This window comes from Silurus meridionalis, chromosome 5, assembly GCF_014805685.1.
Source record: "Silurus meridionalis isolate SWU-2019-XX chromosome 5, ASM1480568v1, whole genome shotgun sequence".
NCBI classification, from domain to species: domain Eukaryota; kingdom Metazoa; phylum Chordata; class Actinopteri; order Siluriformes; family Siluridae; genus Silurus; species Silurus meridionalis.
The window spans coordinates 20,884,776-20,903,571 of record NC_060888.1 but is presented as its reverse complement, the minus strand read 5'-3'; the positions used below and the strand labels follow the sequence as shown (position 1 = coordinate 20,903,571).

The window sequence follows — 18,796 nt, the reverse complement described above, 5'->3', positions numbered from 1 at the left end:
AAATCCCCCGCTTCACAACCAAATGTTCATATGAAGAGCAGTGTTTTCCTGAATTCTACAATATAAAATGATACAAGGAAAACAAACAAGTAAACAATCAGTCTATTAGATAGGCAAGATAATTCCTGATTTAATTAGGTAAAGCATTGTAAGTAGAAAACAAGCGATTCGCGATTTATTTGCGTATGTTCAGCATCAATTGCTTCTATTAGAACGAACTGGTTTGCTATACCCCCAAAAGACAATAAAGAGCAATCTGTCCTTGATTTTAGTACTATATCTTATTCGGAAAAACAAATGTATGTATAACAACTCATTCATTATTTAAAGCTCTCTTTGTCAGAATGAAACGTTTTAATGAAAGAAAAAAATTACAGGCGCATATAAAATGTTAACAGAATGCATTTATTTGCAAATCACGTATAAGAATGTTATATTCTAAGCGGTGTCTAATCTTAAATCGTATCCAATTGATTCAGATGATACTATGTAAGGCTCAGAAGGATGAAACAATGATCTTGATCTAGTCTTTGCTTTATTTTGCAAAAGCAGACTTAAGCGATTTACATTAGTCGGCGCTTTCACATTTCATTTTTATTGGCAGTCAAAAAATAATTCAATAAAACGTACACTTTTTCTGCGACGCAATAAATATAATAAGGACATTTTTATTGTTGCCAGATTCTGGATGCAACGACATGCTGCGTGCACGCGCGTCCGCCATTTTCTCAAACCTGCCCGTGCGCGCCTTTGTCAAAACTGGCATCATGGGATTTTTCGGATATGAGACTTTTGGGTTATGTGTTTTTTTTTTTGTATATAGCAGAGCGGTCTTGTTTGCATATAAATATATCATAATATGATGTATGCATTTATTTGAACATTACAATATCCCTGCTTAGAACACCAATTTGTGTTCATAATTCGGGGAGGTTTAGCGCAGTCTGTGACGTCACAGCGGTCACCCCGCCCACACGACCAGCCGCCATTTATTAAGGGGTACAAACCGCCATTTTAGATCAGTTGCTCACGCACATCAGGAAAAGCATCGTCGAAATGGAGAGCCAACTTTGCAAGCTTTTTGTCGGTGGACTCAACGTCCAGACAACCGACGAAGGACTTCGAAAGCATTTTGAGCAGTTTGGCGGTCTGACCGACTGCGTAGTGGTACAAAACCAGCAGTTGAAGCGTTCGCGCTGTTTCGGCTTCGTGACCTACTCCTCGCCGGAGGAGGCGGACGCCGCCATGAGCGCCAGGCCTCATGTACTAGACGGCAACAACGTGGAACTGAAAAGAGCGGTGGCCCGGGAAGACGCCGGGAAACCCGAAGCTCTTGCAAAGGTCAAGAAAATCTTTGTCGGTGGCCTTAAAGACGACATCGAGGACCAGCATTTGGTTGACTGCTTCTCACAGTTCGGAGCCGTCGAGAAGGCCGAGGTGATCACAGACAAAGAGACCGGCAAGAAGCGCGGCTTCGGCTTCGTGTACTTCGAGGACAACGACTCGGCCGATAAAGCCGTAGTGCTGAAGTTTCACAACATCAACGGCCACAAGGTGGAGGTGAAGAAAGCCCTGACCAAGCAGGAAATGCAGACCGCTGGGGGTCGCGGCGGCGGCGGACGCGGAGGAAGAGGAGGACGCGGCATGGGAAGGCCTCAAAATGGCTACGGTGGCGGAAGAGGCGGCGGCTACGGGGGCAACTACGGCGGCGGCTACGGCGGAGGAAATGATGGCGGGTATGGCGGTGGTTACGGAGGCGGCTACGGCGGCGGTTATGGGGGCGGCTACAGCGACCAAATGGGAGGCTATGGCGGCGGCAACGGCTACAATGACTTTGGCAGCGGCTACGGCCAGCAGGCCTCGGGCTACGGCCCCATGAAAGGTAATTACTCGGGCAGAAACAGCGCTCCTTACTCCCGAGGTGGCGGCGGCGGTGGTGGTGGTGGTTACGGAGCCAGGGGGGGATATGGAGGCTCGTATTAAACAGAGCGGGTTTTATATATAGCGTACAGTTCCTCCTCACCACAGGACTCGTGAATTTAGCACATCCACATACAAGATTCTTCGATCTAATCCAGCCTAGGAAAACGTGTAGGGAGTAACGGCGTTTACAATTACACCCCAAGTGATCAAGTCCAGACCGCCATCTTTATTCTCCTCCCTAATACACACTAGGCGGATATTCAACATAGGACTCTTACTCCGGATCTTTTACTTTAGGACTCTCCAATGGTGACAGGGGTCAGGTTACCTGTTTGTAAAACTATTTTTTTTATTATTTTTTTAAACGGACGTTTTTGTCTTGAATTAAGTTAAGATTAGTACACTTGCTTTGTTAGTCTAGGCTTGTTTTTCCCCCTTTTTAGAATATGTATTGTATCTTGTGTATCTTTTTTTACTACTTTGTGTTAAATATGGGACATTTATTTTTGATCAACTAGCCATGTTAATTGTGGTGAACTCGATCTGCTTTAACCAGGCCTGTTGGTCAATAGATTTGAGCAGGCTGGGTGCGACTCCCGCCTGAGAGCTCACGTGTTCTTTGGCCGCTCATCGCACACAGACGCGCAGCTTCCAATAAACTCCATATTGAAATAGTTGAGTGGTTGTTAAAACATTTGTGAACTTGTTCTATAGGTTTGGTCTAGTTATATTCCCTGTTCCAGTGCAACTAATTAAGAGAACTTTCAATGCTGTCTCATTGTATTACTGCTTAAAGTTCTTGCCCTATTACATATGTTTATTTCAGTTCCAAGAACGCTGTATGTATTTCTATGAATAAAAGAAACAGTTCTTACTCCATTAGCTATTGTCTTTCACTAGATGAACTAGTTGGTAGACTAAACCAGAGAGTTCAGCTTGCACCTCAGTAACTAGGTGCTTCCATGACATGGTCATGAGCCCCAAGTTATTTTTTTTTATTTTTTTGCACATACAATGTGCATATTTACACATGCATACATGACCATATTTACACAACTAAAGGGGAATGTAAAATCTCCCCAACTATATTAAAATAAGGATATGTTGTCTTTACTGTAAAATATGTTTAGAGCTTTGTTCCAGTACTTTTAGTCTTCATATAAGGCGGATGTTTACCTTAGCTGTGTCCACTACAACACTGGATTCTCCAGAGGTACGCCAGAGCTGTAGAAACCCAGCTGAAAGCCCATAGGATATTCACTCCAGGTTTCAGGTTTGTAGAAATACTTTATACATAAGACATCACATCGTATGGATCCACCTGGAATGACTGACCTCTTTACATCGGGTATTTGTTAGATTATTGAGCGTGCATGCAATTTAACTTGCAACATTTCTTTTAGTACTCAGACTTAACGTTTATCATGTGAATGCCCAAGGTGGTAATTAGAATATTGTTTGGTTCTGTGTGTGTGACGCTGTGGATATATATATTCGTCTCTAGTTTGTCTTGATCCAACATTTTTAGGCAATTTTCAGTTTAAGGCCATACCGGAGTGTGGGGCTTAGTTCCTGTATACTTGATGCATTAGTTCCAGATATTAATGACACCAAATGCAAGGAGATCAGCATTATTAAGCAAGGTTTGTGGCTTCAGTTATTTACCTTACATCTTACATCAATTCCCCTTCCCTCATCATCTCGGTGTTATGCTTGTGTGTGTCCCTATACATTTAAGGTATACTGTGAGGACTTGGATATTTATTACACAATCATAGCGTTTAAGTATTTCTGACAAGTCCTGGTCTGGCCTGTTGAATTGTGTGGGTGAACAAGAAACCAAACTTGCATTATATCTCCCATGACTTAATGGCAGTTATAATGCCCTGAAGGGATGGTGGTGATTTCATCAGTGAATGGGTTGGGAAGCTTATTTGGCGTGTTATTTAAGAAACTACTTATCATTAAGCAAAGTAATAACTTGTTTATTTTCCCCTTCTGCAGAACTGCCAAAACTGATGGGGTTTGGTAATTCCTCAGTTTTGAGCCTGGCTGGTTGAAGCTCTGAAAAAGTGAGCACTGGAAACCTTTTGGGTGAGTACCATGTGCTTAAAAAATCCAATCATAAGCCAGTTTGATTGAATCAATGTGGCTCTCTAAATCAATTATTGTTTGGGATTTAAATATCCCATTTTCTCCTTTCTTTAAGCAAGGGCAGGCGGACTGCGGTTGCTCGTACCTGCATGCAGGACATAATAAAGAATACTGCCGCAGTGGTAAGTTTATTTTGAACATGGAACCTGTATTTACTTTTCCTATTGCTGTCCTGGATATTCCAGAAATTCAGGAACTGTTCTCTACCTGGTAGGACAAAACATGTTTGTGTTTTTTTTTTTCTGAATATACACCGGTTAAATTTGATTTTGTATTGTGACAGGCAAAACCGAACCTGGTATGCAGTGGTGCATATGTTGCTGCCATAGAGCTGGATGATGATAAAGTATGTGATGCAGGCTCATCACACTGATCTGCAGTGTTGGTCACTAGTTTACATTGTTGTAAAATTTTTATTTTTTGTAAAATGTATTTCAGCTAATAAAAGACATTAACAAATTTTGGATTCTTTTCATTTATTAGAATTTACCTGCTGTTACTATATTTTATTTTTAGGATTGCTTTAGTTTAAAATAGCTGCCAAGGTTGCTTTACCCTAAAGTACACCACCTACTGAAAATAGAAGCAGTATTGTTCAAGTAGCCTTAAACAGGATTACTGTGCATGATGCTCTGGTGTTTATTTATATATAATATATATTATAGCTGCACAGAGTACCGTTCATGATTGCCCATATTTTCCCGAAATGCATTTAAATTTTGTTCTTAATTTGGGTTTGCCAAACCAATTATTTACTTTGTCAAGATGCTATTGTGATTCAGTTTTGTGACTCAATATGGATCGATATGCAAGTAACCATATCTAAAATGTATAATCCTCATTGTATTATAGTAGAGCAGTTCTGAATTTTATTTTAATTTTTTTTATATATATATATATATATATATACTTATTAGTGATGCAAATACATTATGCACCAAGATATTAGGGTATGTGCCATATCCAGTAGGACACAACTTGGGCAAAATACTGTTTATACTTTTAGTGCAACACTACTAAATCATTTGGGTTCAACAAGAAGCCTAGCTGAGTTTCTGGGCCATGTTGACATGACTGCTTCACAATTCCTGTACATTTTAGGTGTGTGTTATTTTATCATACATTTTGTGTAAATCATTCTACCTCATCCCAAATGTGTTCTTTTAGGATTCAGAGCAGGTGATGGTCACAGAGAAATATACTTTTTCATGTTCATGAAACCAGTTTGAGACAACATACTGGAACTAGCTTTAGCGGTTTTATTAGATCGGTAAATTGTGGTCACGCTATGGCATTTAATCGATGATTGGTATTAATTTGGACCCAATGTGTGCTGAGAAACCATTCCCGCAACGCAAGCCAGGTTGAATCCATTACGTCATTAAATTAGTGCCGAATTCTGACTACTACCTGTATAGGAGGAAAGGAAATTTTCGAGGACCCTTTTTTTGCATTAAATCTTGCAATGCTGAGATCATACGATAACTAATCTCTAAATCCGACTGATTGGTAGAGAGAATGGTTTATTGGTGATTAGAGAACGCTGATATGAATCGCATATTAATACGAGTGTGCAATGCGGTGTGAATAGAGGTGTAGTAGGAAGCGCGCACTATCACAGAGCCGCCATTTTGGACAAAGTCAGGGTCACGTGCGTATGTTACCTAGCAACGGATCTCTGCGCTGATTGGACGACGTTGAGCCTGATCTCACTCGAGGCAGAAGGAGTGAGAGGGTCCTGAGGCTTGACTTTCAGCATGTAAACAGTATACAGCTGACATTCAGACTCCCAGAGGAAGTCAAGCACGTTAGTTCGCGTGTAATTCTGTGTTTGAGTGGAATATAGGAATATTATATATATACAACTCAACGCCAAGAGCGAGACGAAGGGCGCGCGGTTATGAGGCGCAGCCGCAACCGGTTGGTCGGGAGAGCTAGCTAGCTAGCATTAGCAGCGCCGCCACCGTTAGCCGCAGTGTTCCAGAAATAATGGAGATGGTCGGGTGAGTGTTCATGCAACCTAATTTCTGAGTGAATTATATTTAGATGAAAGAAAACAAAAAGCAAAAATAAATCGTGAAAAACGAGACAAAGTTGCAGTATGTAGTGCAATGCAGTGCTAGCCGATCTAGCTAGTAGTGTTCATAGTATGGACCGATCACTCAGCATTTTCGAGATGGAATTAAACTCAATGTCCACTTTTATTCGTCAACATTAATTTTTTTCTGGAAAATATGAAAGATTTTAGAGTTAAAAGTTTCATTCTAATGACATTAAATATTTAATCAGATGTTCACATTGAATGGAATGAAGTAACATGCAAACCCCTGGGAAACCCTTCAGCTGATCTTTGATCACATTTTATGGTCATCTCTGCAGTGACACCAGGATCACATGCACTGCATATATATTTCTATTATCTTTAACATTTACTTTTTAATCTGAATGTTTTAATGGTTACTTGGTGGGTCAGGTAGGGTCAAGAGTGCAAAACAGGACATCATGTCTATTACTGAGGACCTCAGGATGTGTGATGGGTTCATCCTGATCCTGGGAGATTTCTGAACACACATTCTATTGCTGTTAATGGCCCCATGAAGATACCCTAAAGCTGAGAGTTACGAAACTCGCTGCGCTTTTGGGCTGTGGTAACCATTGGTTTGTTCCACACAATGCCATATATTAGAAGAGGTTTAAAAAAAAAAAAAAAAAGTAATGAATTTCAATGAACTAGAAAACTACATAATCAGGTTACACAGTAATGGTATTTAATTATTTATTTGTTTGTTAATTAATTCATTTGTTTATATTTTATGAAATCATAATTGAGGGGAACCAGTACATCTTTATTTTTAATATCATTTTATTATACATACATACATACATACATACATACATCATGATATTTGATATCATTTGTAAAATGCAACATTTATAGTTACACACTAAATCTATTTGCCCTAACGAGTCACACTTCCCCCAGAAGGTCCCTTAGTTGGTTCATTTGCTTTCACTTGGATACTGTAGATTTTTACCACGAGGGCTGATACAAAATCATACAGATCATGCTGCTCACACTTATGTTATACAAATCTTTACAAGCAATGAATTATTATTAGAGTGAAGAGAATGAGCTCTCTTTTGAAACTGTTTCCTCTGAAGGTTTCTTCATCAGGTTATATCGGAGAGCTTTTGACCTTCACCTCTGGCTTTATCATCAGGAATCTAAATCTATTACACATCCAGATTCTATTCAGAATCTACAAATAAATAATTAAATAAACAGATGCACAATGTTGTCATTCCCAGGAGCCAAGCTCCATCCGTGACTGTGTTGGAATTGGACGAGGATGGAAAGGAGCCAGGGATGCACAGCTTCAATCACCTGCACATGAGGAAAGCATTTAGGATCATGAATGACTTGAGAAGGTGAGAACATTGAATTCAGTTATTTAATGTTTCCATTTATGTGAAAGATGTCTGGCAGACTACACAAACCCCTCCACATGATCACACTTGAGTCTACAGTGATGTCAAAATATCTATGATTTCTTAAAATATCTATGTTTTATCACATGTATTCATTTTCATCAACATGTAATTCTAAAACATGCTGAACTAAACGTTCGAGCGTTTTAAATTCTACTTCTTTTTAACCATAAAAAGAGGGAAAGAATTGAAAGATTTAATCTCATCTCCACAAAAAAAGATCTTCTCATGGACAAACACTTACTAGCAAAATTCTTGTTAAATTTACAATCTCTCACTTTAATTAACATAATAATCCAACCTTTTCTCTCGACATAAGGCAAAATATTCTTTGGCATTTGATACAAATTTCAACTTTGTCTCTCAATTTAACTGATTTCTTCTCACACTTACATCAGCAAAGAAATGAATGAAGTCAGTTTTGTTTAGTTGGCTGAATTTCTTGTTATAAATGCCTTTTTTTATTAGTTCAGATAACATTCAGTTTGTGGTTATGTGTGCAACGTGTTACACAATGATGAGCCTGACGTGTCAATAAACCGATTTTATTAAACTTGTATTTGTTTGATTTAAGGTTTAAAGGATTTAGAGATGTTTAAAGAAACTGAATGCATTTGTTAAACTGGCTCTTTATTTGATATGATCTTTGTAGGCAGAGTCTTAGGTAAAGTTAGAAATTAGCTTAAAAATATTCATTTGTTTATTAGCTTTTTAAAAGTAGATATTCATCATTTTTTCAGAATTTATTCACAGCTAATATGATGTGGTATATCACATTTATATGCAGAGCTTTTGGAAAAATGCCATTCATTTTCTTTGTTTTGGATCATGAGCACAGCAGGAAGATGCTTTGTGATGTGCTGCTGATAGCCGGTGAAGAGGAGATTCCTGCCCATAAAGTGGTGCTGGCTTCCTGTAGCCCCTACTTCTGCGCTATGTTTACAGGTTCTTTCTGGCATTACTCATATATATACCACAATTTACATTTACAGAGATTACTAAGAACAAAGAATTTGTTCTATGATTTATTAAATCTGCATCCTATTTGTGAAGGATCTGGAATAATTCCAGGATGTTTTTATTTGATACTGTGTTCAGGAGAAATGAGTGAAAGTAAGGCCACATGTGTTGAAATAAGGGATGTGGACGGACTGACTCTCAGGAAATTGGTGGATTATATTTACACAGCAGAGATCGAAGTAACAGAGGACAATGTGCAGGTTGGTTGAAACACCAGTAGCTTTTCATAAGAGTGTGAATAAATACAATTTCTGGTCAGACAAAAAAAATAATTGTTTGTCCAGTCTTTTGTTTTGATTACAGCACACCTTCCATTGTAATCTTGAAATATGCCTGTGCCATTAGGAAAGGGAAAAAAAATCCTTTAATGGAAAAATTAGGTTATTTATTTGCTGAACGTAGTTAAATCTGACCAACAGAAACATCCCCAGATCATAATACTGCCCCCACAGACTTGTCCAGTGGGCACTAGGCATGGTAGATGCATTACTTCATCCGCTTCTCTTTCTACCCTGTTGCACCCATTATTCTGAAACAGGGTACATCTGGATTCATCAGACCTAATGACCTCGTTTTTCTTAAGGCTACTGTGAGTGAAAGTGGTTTTCTTCTTTTCTCTTAGTGTTGTACATGTTGAAATGCTACTTTCACCATTAAACATTGTGAGTTTGGTTGTAGTTTTATCTACGATTTCTTTCTCAAGTGGTTCACCACTACGAACTTTTAGGTTTTAATAATGCATTGGACAGTTCTCAACCAGGTTTAGTACTTTCAATGTGACATTTTTGAAACATGGAATCTTACATATTTGCTTAGTTAAATCCAGGTGGTTACGTTTTTTTGGCCCGGCAGCATATGTATCTCTATATGTGTTGAGCCAAATTGTTCCTTTTCTAAAACTTGCCTATTTCTTTAGTTATTGGTGTTGCCTGTGCCTCCTTTGCCTGGCTTTTCCAGCTGGATTTCTCAGAGGCATGTGTTTCCTCTCATTTTTAACAAGGGAAATGTGTAAAGAGTAGGGAAAGTCCTGCCTTTGTTTACTTCTATTATCTTTTAAGGTGATGGTTCTGGGAAATGAGAGAAATATTGAATTGTGTTGTGGGTTTTTAGGAATTTTGTTAGTTTAGTTACAGATATTTTCGCAGTGTTTTTGGCAGACCAAAAACATTTCTAGGGCATTATCTTGAGCTGATAAACAATGTGCAATGTGTTTGGGCAGGTGCTGCTGCCAGCAGCCAGTTTACTGCAGCTTTTGGAGGTGAGACAGGTGTGTTGTGAGTTCCTGCAGGCCCAGCTCCATCCCACCAACTGCCTGGGTATCCGCGCCTTTGCCGACCTTCACACGTGCACAGAGTTGTTCAGTCAGTCTCATGCCTACGCTGGTGAGTTGGAGTTGAACTGTGCATCCTGCTCAAGAATGTTCTAATAGAGCAATAAATAGTAATTGTGTAACTTGTGTATATGTGGTGTGTTTTTGTGCTGTTCAGAGCAGCATTTTAGTGACGTCATGCTGGGAGAAGAGTTCAGGGGTCTTTCCCTGCAGCAGGTGTGCAGTCTCATCTCCAGTGACAAGCTGACTGTGTCCACTGAAGAGAAGGTAACTGTTATTTTTTGGGTTTCCACTCAAAACAGAGTATAACAGATCTCTGCATCACAGACAGATATATAATACAGTGAGAATGAATTGCATTACTAAAGCAAGAAGCCCAATGAACACAATTCAACAAATCTTTCACTGCAGGCACAGCTGTACTGCCTGCAAACATCATCTCTAGCAGAAGCATCAATATTAACCTCATAAAAAACTTTTGTGTATTTTTTCCATGCATTACGCTGTTCTTGGGTGTTTAAAACGAAGGCAAATTGTGTATTTTTGTGTAAATTCTACAGGAAAGAAAATAAAAGTATAAAAAAGCTTTTCAACTCTTTTGTCTGACATTTTCTCACAATGTCCAGCTTTTCTTTAAAAGTCCATCTTATAAATGTCCTTGTACATTTATCTGTGACTAAATAAATTTCTTCACCTCTATAAAACCAGCTATTAAATCCCCACAAATCTATTAAAGCTTGCACACTTTGCAGCAGATGCGATTTGATCGCCCTGACTAGCGCACGCTCTGACCATCCAATCTAAAGACGTGAAAATATGGACAGTTTTAATCTTGCATAATGTCAAAATGTTAAAATATTAAATGATTTCTTTTATTTTAATTATTACTGATTGCACTAATATAGAGCATGTGCTAGTTTCGGTACCAGACCCCTTCTGAGTGTAGGGACACTTAAGCTGTTCAGTAACTAGATGCATGAAAGCTGTCAGTTCAGCAGGCTCCTGTCAGGATAAAGTAGATGAGCCGTGTGTCAGCTGGAGGCCTCACACACCATTAGCTGCTCTCTACTTTACTTCTCACATTAGCATTCACACATTGAACTGTTGTCAGCTGCTGTTAGATCCAATGCAACGGCCATGTGAACAGGTGATTCCGGAGGCATTCTGTTTGCTTATGCTTTAACAGTCGAATCAGCTAAAAGGTTTTTCGTTTGACTTTTCCCTCAGGTGTTCGAAGCCATGATTGCATGGATAAAGCACGACAAGGAAGCACGCTTGGTGCACATGCCGAAACTCATGGAGCATGTTCGCCTGCCACTGTTACCTAGAGATTATTTGGTTCAGGTGGGCCAGTGTACAACCTGCTCAACTGTATACATGTCAATTATTTTATTTACTTTTTATGATTCTTTTTACAAGTTTATCGTTTAAAGTTTCCCTGTTTGCTTTACTGTGTTTTTGTGTATGTGATCAGATTGTTGAAGAGGAGGCTTTGATAAAAAACAACACCACATGCAAGGATTTTCTAATTGAAGCCATGAAGTACCACCTGTTACCTGCAGACCAGCGGCACCTCATAAAGACAGACAGGACTCGGCCTCGCACACCTGTTAGCATGCCTAAGGTGTGAAATAATGTGTGTGGTCCTCCTGTTCTCAAGACATGCTTTATTTACCTGCGTAATCAGAGATTTTCTGTAGCTTAAATGTAAATACAAATCATTTCACTCACAGCCCAGGTACTTTTATATTCACCAATTTCATTACTAGGGCATCCCCTAAAAAAATATTAAGACACATTTACTTATAAAATGCATATAATGGAAATATGATTAAACTGCTGGCCTTCCATTTAAATACAATTTCCATCTTTTTGAGAGAAATTATTTTTAAAATGATGCAGTGCATGGATCTGAAAATCTTTTTTTTTTTTCTCCCCCCAGGTGATGATTGTGGTAGGGGGTCAGGCCCCTAAAGCCATACGCAGTGTTGAGTGCTACGATTTCCAGGAGGATCGCTGGTACCAGTTGGCTGATCTGCCTTCGAGACGCTGTCGAGCAGGCATGTCTTCTCTTAGCGCCCATGTCCTTTTAACTACTCGTATTCGGAAATCCTTAACTCTTTAACCCTGTGTATATGTGTGTGTGGTATAGGAGTGGTGTTTATGGCAGGAAAGGTTTATGCAGTTGGGGGCTTTAACGGTTCTCTACGTGTGAGGACCGTGGACGTGTATGATGGTGTGAGGGATCAGTGGAGTGCTGTTCCCAGCATGCAAGAGCGTCGCAGCACATTGGGAGCTGCTGTGCTGGGGGACCTGTTGTATGCTGTTGGGGGCTTTGATGGCAGTACAGGTACGGCTAGATTTTTTTTTTTTTTTAAATAGTTGTTTTTAAATAGTAGTGTAAAACACCTTTTAATCAATTAATTTTGAATATAATTTTTTTTCCATGCTCCTCATGAATGAAATAATAGAAAAATATATTTTCATCCATTATCTCCGATGTTTTTCTCATACTTTTACTGTCTTGTATTTACTTATTAACTTTTTACACTGGAATTACAAGACCGTTATAATTGACAAGTCAAAGAAGGACATTTGAGAGAGGTGGAACTGGCAATTACTTTGGTTGAATTAGTAGTGGGGTGTAGCAAGAAAAAAAACTAAATGGTTATTGTGTTGTTTCTGAAAGATGCGTGAGGCTGTGCTTTATGTGATGCCTGTATTTGTGCAGTTTCTTTTTTACACTATCATTGTGGAGCTTTAAATATCCCTTTTTCCTGACTTGGTAGCTACATTAGCATTGTCAGGTACCTGACATTTAGCATGTCTCAGATAAACAAGTGCATCTGGAGTAAAAGGAAAATTATTCCTTTTTAACTCTTACTTTGATGTGTACTGCAGCATGCTACACAATAATAGAAGGCTGTGTTTGGGGCAGAGTGGATTATTAGCAGCAGGCTAAGGCACAGCCCTGATGCAACTTTTGAGTAAGACAGAATACCATATGTGGCAGTCTGCTGTCTTTGTGAATTTGATGTTTTCCAGGTGGTTGCTTGTGCACATGTAGGTCTTGCTGCACACTCTGTCTCACTCTTTTCTTTTTCAGGTTTGTCCTCTGTGGAAGTGTACAACCCCAAGAATAATGACTGGGTTTTTGTGGCTCCTATGAACACTAGGAGAAGCAGTGTGGGGGTTGGAGTGGTGGACGGTAAACACTATTGCAATTTGCATTTTGTTAAATGCTAGATTCAGTTTCAGCTCTAGTTATGAAACTGTTTTGGTTCTTATCTTGCTTATCTACTGAACAGAGCTGCTCACAAAAGCTTGGTTACAGATGCAAACCTAGAACCTCCTCGTATGTCTTACCTGGCATATCAACACGGCATTTTCACCCACAGAACTGTCAATCATTCAGTGTTTTTTGTTTATCTGCCCATTCTATGAAATCCAAATACTGTAGTGTGTGAAATTCTCACCATATCAGCAGTTAACATGTAAAAGTCCTCCTCATAAAGTGGACAATGAGTGTAAGTCTTTAATTTTCTGGAAATGTGTGTTTTTAGGAAAACTGTATGCTGTAGGTGGATATGATGGCGCATCTCGCCAGTGTCTCAGCACCGTAGAAGAGTATGATCCAGTAACTAACAAATGGGACCATGTAGCCGACATGAGCACCAGACGCAGTGGAGCAGGTACTGAACTGAAGATGTGCACCAGCTATGTTAATTTGTGCTCTCTGCTGCCATCTGCTGACTCTCTTTAACTTGTGCCAAAGTGCACTGGATATACATTTTATATTTAATTAATAACATTAGAATTAATAAAAAAAAAAATTTTTTTGTGTGTGCGCACAGGTGTAGGTGTACTGAATGGGCAGTTGTATGCAGCAGGGGGACATGATGGTCCACTTGTGAGGAAGAGCGTAGAGGTGTTTGACCCGAACACTAACGCCTGGAGGCAGGTGTGTGATATGAACATGTGCAGAAGGAATGCAGGTGAGCAGCTTTAGTTGAGTGTTATAAGAATAAATCACAACAATGGCTAGAAAGAATTTAGATAATATTTAATAACTAAATTAGACAGATAATCTAGTGTACAGAATTGTATATCCTGTGTGGCCATTTGTACCTTTTTACCACACCATTCCAGATTAAATGCACTTTTAGCATTTTTTACTTTGTTCTAGTTCCGTGTTGTTGTACCTGTTTGTTAATCGCCCCGCAAAAAGACATTGGGTCTGTGTTTGCTTATGGTTAATTGTAATGATTTTGTGTAATACACCGTGTACACCGATCAGGCATAACATTACCACCTGCCTTATACTGTGTTGGTCCCATACGCAACAGCCCCATAAGGAACAAACTGTGATGCACTGTGTTCTAATACCTTTTGATCAGAACCAGCAGTAACTTCCTCAGCAGTTTAAGCTACAGTAGATCGTCTGTTGGATCGGACCACACAGACCAGCCTTCACTCCCCACGGGCATCAGTGAGCCTTGGCCGCCCACAACCCTGTCGCCCATTCACCACTGTTCTTCCTTCGACCACTTTTGATAGATACTGACCACTGCAGACCGGGAACATCCCTTAAGAGCTGCAGTTTTGGAGATGCTCCGACCCAGTTGTCTAGACATCACAATTTGACCCTCTTCAAACTCGTTCAAATCCTTACTCTTGCCCATTTTTCCTGCTTCTAACACATCAACTTTAAGAAAAATTTTTTCGCTTGCTGCCTAAAAAAAATCCTATTTACTAACAGGTGCCCCAAGAGATAATCAGTGTGATTCACTTCACCTGTTAGTGGTCATAATGTTCTGCCTGATCGGTGTATGTTGGTGTTAATGGAGAAAGTGTAGAGTTTAAGATGGAGACTTTAACGTGTGCATTTTGTATCTGCACTTACGGTGATTTTCTGAAGTTAAGACAGATCCTTTATCTTTGTGTGATCTCATAAAACATATAAGTAAAGTTTGACCATCATTTGGGGGGTCTTTTGTCTTCAGGATATAATTTCAAAAGTGTAATCCAGGATTTTTTTTCCAGTTTACTTGTGTAATGTTGAATAGTCTTTTTCTATATGTCTTAAATATTACGTTGATTATTCTGTGATTGTTATTATGAAGGAAAAAAAACCCTGTTTTTACTTCATACACTGGGAAACTGATCACTGCCTGCTTTCCTGCATGCTTTGTATCTTTGTGTCTAGAACATTTTCAGAACACTTGACCTAGATGTGTGTAACTTAACTGTGCAGGAGTGTGTGCTATAAACGGCCTGCTGTATGTTATCGGTGGAGACGACGGCTCGTGTAATCTGTCCTCAGTGGAGTTCTACAACCCTGCTACTGACAAATGGAGTCTGATTCCCACAAACATGAGCAACGGACGCAGCTACGCAGGTGCACCTCTTGCTGACTGCTGATTCTGTCGTTTGTTTATTCTTACACTCTGCGCTCACTGGTTTTACTTTCATTTCAGGGGTGTCTGTTATCGACAAGACGGTATGACTAAGAGCTGTGGTGAGCAGGAGCTCGCTGACTGAAATGAAGGGCCGATCTAAACACACCGTCATTTAACGCTTCCCTGTGAGCGGAGTTTCTCTCTGCCCTGGTCACGCTGAGCCTGCACTCACCACCACGGTGCGTAAATCATGCCAGATCGACCGCTAAAATGCCCTCACACGTGCTCGAAATGTGTCATCTGCTTCTGCTGATTATCAGAGGCTGCAAATCGTCAGCAACAATGGCCTGGCTGGAGCGAGCAAGGTTTCAAGATGGGGCAGAATAAAGTAAAGCGGTCATTGAGTCTGGCATACAGATCTGAACGGCAGCGTTTTAAACTGCAGGTACAGAATGTACCATTTTTCTGTCCACTACTACTGATTTATAACACACTGTAAAGCCATTTCTGTCATCCAGGCACCATGGAAATTCCAGGCTGAATCGGGTCTGCGCTCTAGCAGCCTTGCCATGATATCCATTCTCCATCACAGCCGTCTGCCTCAACACCAATCGTGCGAGCTGAAACAGCTAAATATCGTCAGTGACAACCGGAGCAGGACAAGGTGTTGCTCATGTTCTCAGTGTCATTTTAATATCGCTTTTTTGCAACTTTACAGGGTTTATCATGGAATAGATGTACTGTACAAGCAACTCTGCGAAGCAACTAATCCGAGTGTGGTCATAGCCAGCTGCTTTTTCTGCCATCTAATATTTTGCACATCTGTGTCAGGACACAGAGAAACAGGTCATTAACACTATATGGAAATGTGTCAAATGAATGTCAATTCTCTGCAAATACGCACTTTTATCAGGCAGCCCTGTTTATTAATACACAGAGGAGCCAGTTTATTAGGTGCACCAGACTTTCCTTATTTTCTAAGCTGAACTGAGATGAGTATCAGGTCACCAGCTATGATCTAAAAAGACCTTCAGGAGAATGTTGTAGGCAAATACAGTATTTTTCACTTGATAAAAGATGAAACCATACCCAGCATGTACAGGTTGTCCAAATATACATGAAGGAGCTGAGCTGTGATCATCAATACTGAGCTGCCAGAGGTGCCAACATGTACAGGATATGCAGTTAGAGGAGATGGCAAAAATGTCACCTTTCTGCTTTCTTAGCTGAAGCAGCAACTCAATAAAATCAACCTGTTGAAAAATAAATGGGAAAAGGTTGAAACCATACATATTTATGTAAGTGAACTATGACTTGAACAACCCCAGTCTTGTGAGCCAAAAAGAAAACAAGAAGGCAGGGTCAGTTTAGTGTTTAAAAAAAAAAAAGGAATTTGCTGTTATTTGTCATATATTTGGGGATACAATTGTTACAAAAAAAAAAAGACACCTCTGGCTGCCCAGAGTTTCTTAGTGGCAGTGTTGGCACGTTTTGCATCTTCCAGACACTTCACCAGCACAGTTACAGACAGCACAATTTGTCAGTTGTTCTCAGCACGGACTTCGTAGTGTGCGCTTTGTTGCTATTACGGCATCAGTAACAGCATCAGCATATCACTGCTTCATGCCGCTGTCCAGCCCAAAGTGGTGCTGAGGTTAGAAACTGACCCAGATGAAAGCGCTGAACAGTGTGATCATGTGACCCTATAAAATGGCTCAGAAGTGTAACTAAAACTGGTGTACCTTTTATATAGAAAGTGCCAACTCTCGCGTGTACCTATCTCGGGTATTTGTTTCTCTCTGATGGACCACTACTTTGTAAACACATCGACTGAACAGCATTGACTCATTAATATCATGATTATTGTGTTCTAAATAGGTTTAACAGCCAGCACACATTATAATGGCAATAAATTGTTTGTGAAATATTTATGACTGCGATCTTGCAAGCACAATTTGCAATAGTGCATAGTATTATTTTGACTCATGATGCAGTTTAGCTCGCTATTTCACATTTTTCTAACAGATGTATTTTCTATAAGAAGAGGACAGTTAGGAGTTTAAACGCAAACAAGCAGCAGCTCGGCTTTTCAAATCGCATTTTTACTAATAAGCTCTGCAGTATTATAGTTAAAATAGGTTTAGAGTCAATTTTCTGGTGTGATTCCACAAGCAATAGGTCATTATATTTATCATGAACGATAAATATTGAAAGTGACCGATTCATTAGCAGTATTGTTTACTATAAACTCAGTAGGTCGAAGAAAGACAGTGTTCATATGTCCTGTGTTGTTATGCAGTTAAAGGTGCAGTTTGTATTTTTTTTTTTTTACAAATAATTTATTCAAACTATAGTAATAAAAATACAGTTTCTAAGTTAGCTATGAAGATATAAAAGTTAGCTATGAATATGAAACACAATATGGCCACACAGTGGATCTCTGGACTTTCATAATTTTAGGTTTCAGTTGGTCATGTTAGAAAAGGTGTCATTTTTCACCACGATTGCAGTCTTTATTACAGGCAGCAGAGGGTGGTACAAGTTACAAGCTATTCCTTTTATTCTTTCATTCAGTCCAGGAAATGTTCTGCAAACACGTTCTGCTTGTGTCCGAAGTGACGGTAACACCGCAATCTATTAATGCAGATGTGTATTAGCTGAAGCTCTGCGGTTGTGTAACTGATGTTGCAGTGTGTAATCTGGTCTTTGATTATATATACACACACATCAGATGTTAATATATTTCTATATCTTAAACAATGTATCATGAAATGATATGAACATGTTCTTTTCACATATAATGATTTCAGTGACTTGTTTCCCTACAGTGAAATGTTTGTATATCAAAAGTGTTATGGCAGCGCTGTCCACTAGAGGGCTGCAGTCATCTTTTCATCATCAGCAGTCATCAGCCAAATAAAAAACAAGCAATATTACAGTATTACCTGTTCTGAAGGATTTTCTTTAACTGATTGAGTATGAGAGAATCAATTATATAGGTCGTCTTTGAATGCTGTAGCATTACATTTTTCTTTCACTTGAACTAGGAGACCCAAACCTGCCCTTTGCCCAAAACCAGCTCCATCAAGATGTGCTTTAAATGGGTTGAAGTGGGCTGCTATAGAGCTCGCACCTCAACCTTATTGAACACCTTTGGAATGAATCTGAAAGCTGACTGCACCCCAGGCCTCCTCACCTCACCTACATCAGCAAAATCAGCCCAATCCAAAATCTAGTGTAACCTCTTCCCAGAAGAGTGGAGGTTATTATCAAATGGGGACTAAATGTTCAAAAAGAACATAAGAAAACTTATCTGGTGTCCACAAACTTTTGTCCATACAGTGTGAATGTATATATGTATATAGTGGAGGCCCGAATTGAACTCAAACTGTTGATGGAGACGTGCATGTTAGCAAGTCAGGAAAAAGTCTGCAGTATAAAATGTAACTAAAAATGAATAATCTTTATTAATAATAATAAT

General features: G+C 39.4%; 2 protein-coding genes across 5 annotated transcripts; both read left to right on the top strand.

Annotated features, from left to right (window-relative positions):
* Positions 1–1,001: 1,001 nt before the first annotated feature.
* On the top strand, positions 1,002–4,537 carry hnrnpa0a (heterogeneous nuclear ribonucleoprotein A0a). Its single transcript, XM_046849333.1, has 4 exons — positions 1,002–1,882; positions 3,928–4,017; positions 4,133–4,199; positions 4,361–4,537. The coding sequence occupies exons 1-2, from the start codon at positions 1,057–1,059 to the stop codon at positions 3,981–3,983; spliced, it is 882 nt and encodes a 293-aa protein (XP_046705289.1). The 5' UTR covers positions 1,002–1,056; the 3' UTR covers positions 3,984–4,017; positions 4,133–4,199; positions 4,361–4,537.
* A 1,224-nt stretch (positions 4,538–5,761) lies between these two features.
* klhl3 (kelch-like family member 3) lies at positions 5,762–18,256 on the top strand. Of its 4 annotated transcripts, XR_006925882.1 has the most exons (17): positions 5,762–6,080; positions 7,387–7,506; positions 8,405–8,511; positions 8,665–8,786; positions 9,806–9,968; positions 10,074–10,183; positions 11,144–11,260; positions 11,391–11,540; positions 11,859–11,976; positions 12,069–12,266; positions 13,023–13,124; positions 13,480–13,608; positions 13,771–13,911; positions 15,171–15,314; positions 15,394–15,554; positions 15,636–15,760; positions 15,834–18,256. XR_006925882.1 is itself a non-coding variant. In XM_046849968.1 (15 exons), the coding sequence occupies exons 1-15, from the start codon at positions 6,067–6,069 to the stop codon at positions 15,420–15,422; spliced, it is 1,764 nt and encodes a 587-aa protein (XP_046705924.1). In that variant the 5' UTR covers positions 5,762–6,066; the 3' UTR covers positions 15,423–18,256. The 4 variants fall into 4 exon arrangements, 1 of the variants encoding a protein (XP_046705924.1); XR_006925881.1 differs by having other exon boundaries at positions 15,636–18,256; XR_006925880.1 differs by having other exon boundaries at positions 15,394–15,760.
* Positions 18,257–18,796: the final 540 nt, after the last annotated feature.